This window comes from Staurois parvus, unplaced genomic scaffold (assembly GCF_062004578.1).
Source record: "Staurois parvus isolate SC_StPar_1 unplaced genomic scaffold, SC_StPar_1.0 ptg000143l, whole genome shotgun sequence".
NCBI classification, from domain to species: Eukaryota; Metazoa; Chordata; class Amphibia; order Anura; family Ranidae; genus Staurois; species Staurois parvus.
The window spans coordinates 3,250,514-3,253,567 of record NW_028317939.1 but is presented as its reverse complement, the minus strand read 5'-3'; the positions used below and the strand labels follow the sequence as shown (position 1 = coordinate 3,253,567).

Sequence of the window (3,054 nt, the reverse complement as noted above, 5' to 3'; positions counted from 1 at the left end):
ATGTGCGAGGGGAACATAGATAAAGCCCTCACCAAGGAGAGCTGGAAAGCCGCACTCTCCACTATATATAAGCTCTACTGTTTCAGTCTCCGGGAACTTGACCAAAAAACACTCCATCATTGGTATCCTACCCCCTTCATGTTACCTGAATAACACCTGACATGGTCCCCTAGGTGCTGGTGACTATGTGGAGAAACTGGATTTTTCCCCATATTTTATGGCACCCTTACTGGAATGCTATCTACTTCCTAGCCTCTAATATTATAGGGCACTTAGATATTACCTGACACTGTCCTTATATTACTGAATTTAGGTACTTTACAAATACCCCTTAATGTTACATTTTGTGGTTCTCTACCTACGTTTTGCAGCTGAACGCACCATTGTTAGAATATGGAATTCCCTTTCACAGCCCAGTATGGTCAACACTCTTAGAGATTTAAACTACCAATGTGAAATGGAAAAAATACCAGAAAAAAAAAAATTATTAGCACAAAAAATTCATTCTAATTTGGTCCATATGGCTAAATAACGCAGATTGTACTTTATAAGATTGATGACATGTACTTACATTGCCTTGTATTGCTGACTGGAACTATTTCCTTGTATTGTTAGTCCACTCCCGTGTTTGATTACCCTCCTCCAATATTTCTCCTCCTTCTACCCTGCCTTAACCGCAAAGCGGAGTTCCACCAGGAAAAAAAATAAAAGTCAGCAGCTACAAAAACTGTTCTCCACCATTACTATGGCTGTAAACTTCCTTTCAGTCTACTAATTCTATGTGACCTGCTGTTTGCATTACTGTTTTTCTTCGTGTCATTTATGGTCCTGTAATTTGTATGACTTCATTCTTCTGTACACCTTTACTGCTTTATGAATTTATTGATATAGTCGGATACATCTACATACAATGATAAATATAATGAATGTGACACTGACAAATGACATCACAATCATCTTCTAAGAGAACGTGTTTAATATTTACCTTTATGGAAGGTGATGACAGAAATCTTCCCTCTCTTGAGTGATGGGTGGTTCTGGTATCTGACGCTTTAGGATGTTTTTGATACTTTGTCCCCCTCTGGTCACTGTGGTTCCTCCTCAATAAGAGACTACATTGTTCTGTAGTGATGTAACGGCTGATGGGAGGAATCACTACACCCAGCAGGGGACAAGGTTTCCAACAAACCCAAAGTATCTGATACTAGTGGCGTCCATAGCTCTTCAAGAGAGACTCAATTAGACTGACCATGTCCTGAAGAGGTAAGTATTAAATATTTAAATTCCCAAACACGAGTACAATACTAAAATAAATAATAATAGAGATAATGCCATAACTACAGGTAGCCCAGTGTTGCTCCATACATATCAGCGGATAACTGTCTTTGTATTCAGGTCAGGTCTGAACAGAATTATGTAACATTTTGGGAAGAATATACAGCCAAGAAGTCCAGAACTTGATGCTATTATAGCAAAGACCTCCACAGCCACCATGTATTTCCCTCTGGTGCTCAGATAGGCCGGGATCATGGCAATCCAGACACTGCAGAACACCAGCATGCTGAAGGTGATGTACTTGGCCTCATTAAAACTGTCCGGTAATGTCCTGGCTATAAAAGCGATAATGAAGCTCACAGCTGCCAGAAGCCCCATATATCCCAGGACAGAGTAGAAGCCGATAACTGAACCCTCATTACACTGAATGATGATCTTCCCCTGATAAGAGTGAGTGTCTCGATCCTGGAAGGGGGGAGAAATAGACAACCAAGTGACACAGATTATGACTTGGACCAGTGAGAAGACACAAATGATACAATTGGGCAGTTTGGTTCCCATCCATTTCCTCCAGGGACTCCCAGGTTTGGTGGCCTTAAAGGCAATACACACCATGATACTTTTGGCAAGTAGAGAAGAGACGGCAACTGAGAAGATGACACCAAAAGAGGTGACACGCAGCATGCAGGTCACATCTACTGGATGGCCGAGGAACAAGAAGACACAGAGGAAGCTCAGCATGATGGAGACAAGGAGAAGATAGCTCAGGTTCCGGTTATTGGCTTTAACAATGGGGGTGTCCCGGTAATATATAAATATTCCCAATATTAAACCAGTCAGAAGGCAACAGAGGATGGAGACGGCTGAAAATACGGCAACAATGGTGTCATCAGTGTAGGAGAGAAATTCCACCACTCTTGGAACACACCGATCCTTCTTCTCATTTGGCCATTCATTGTCAGGACATTTCATGCAGTTTTCACTGTCTGCAGGAAGAACAATACAAACACAATGAGCATCGGGGTCAGAGCTTCTGAGGAAATGAACTGCCTTGTGTTGTCTCACAGCTAGCAATGGGATCTCCATCAGTTAATTGTGGGAGATAGATAGATAATAGATAGATTTGCACCTGTAGGGAAAAAAATTCCTTCCTGATCCCCCGAGAGGCAATCGGATATTCCCTGGATCAACTTTCCCTATAAATGATATATCCAGTTATATTCTGTGTATCCAAGAAAGAATCCAGGACTTTTCTTCAGAAATCCACTGAGTTGGCCACAACCAACTCTGGAGGGAGTCTATTCCACATTATCACAGCTCTCACTGTGATCATATCCCCCCTTATGTAGTATACATGGAGATAATATCCCCCCTTATGTATTATACATGGAGATCATATCCCCCCTTATGTATTATACATGGTGATCATATCCCCCCCTTATGTATTATACATGGATATCATATCCCCCCTTATGTATTATACATGGATATCATATCCCCCCTTATGTATTATACATGGAGATCATATCCCCCCTTATGTATTATACATGGTGATCATACCCCCCTTATGTATTATACATGGAGATCATACCCCACTTATGTATTATACATGGAGATCATATCCCCCCTTATGTATTACATATGGAGATCATATCCCCCTTATGTATTATACATGGAGATCATATCCCCCCTTATGTATTATACAGGGAGATCATATCCCCCCTTATGTATTATACAGGGAGATCATATTCCCCTTATGTATTATACAGGGAGATCATA

General features: G+C 41.0%; 1 protein-coding gene across 1 annotated transcript; it reads right to left on the bottom strand.

The window, feature by feature from the left end:
* Positions 1–862: 862 nt before the first annotated feature.
* On the bottom strand, positions 863–2,261 carry LOC149465147 (vomeronasal type-2 receptor 26-like). Its single transcript, XM_089673633.1, has one exon. It carries the CDS (start codon positions 2,245–2,247, stop codon positions 1,369–1,371), a length of 879 nt encoding a protein of 292 aa, XP_089529759.1. The 5' UTR covers positions 2,248–2,261; the 3' UTR covers positions 863–1,368.
* Positions 2,262–3,054: the final 793 nt, after the last annotated feature.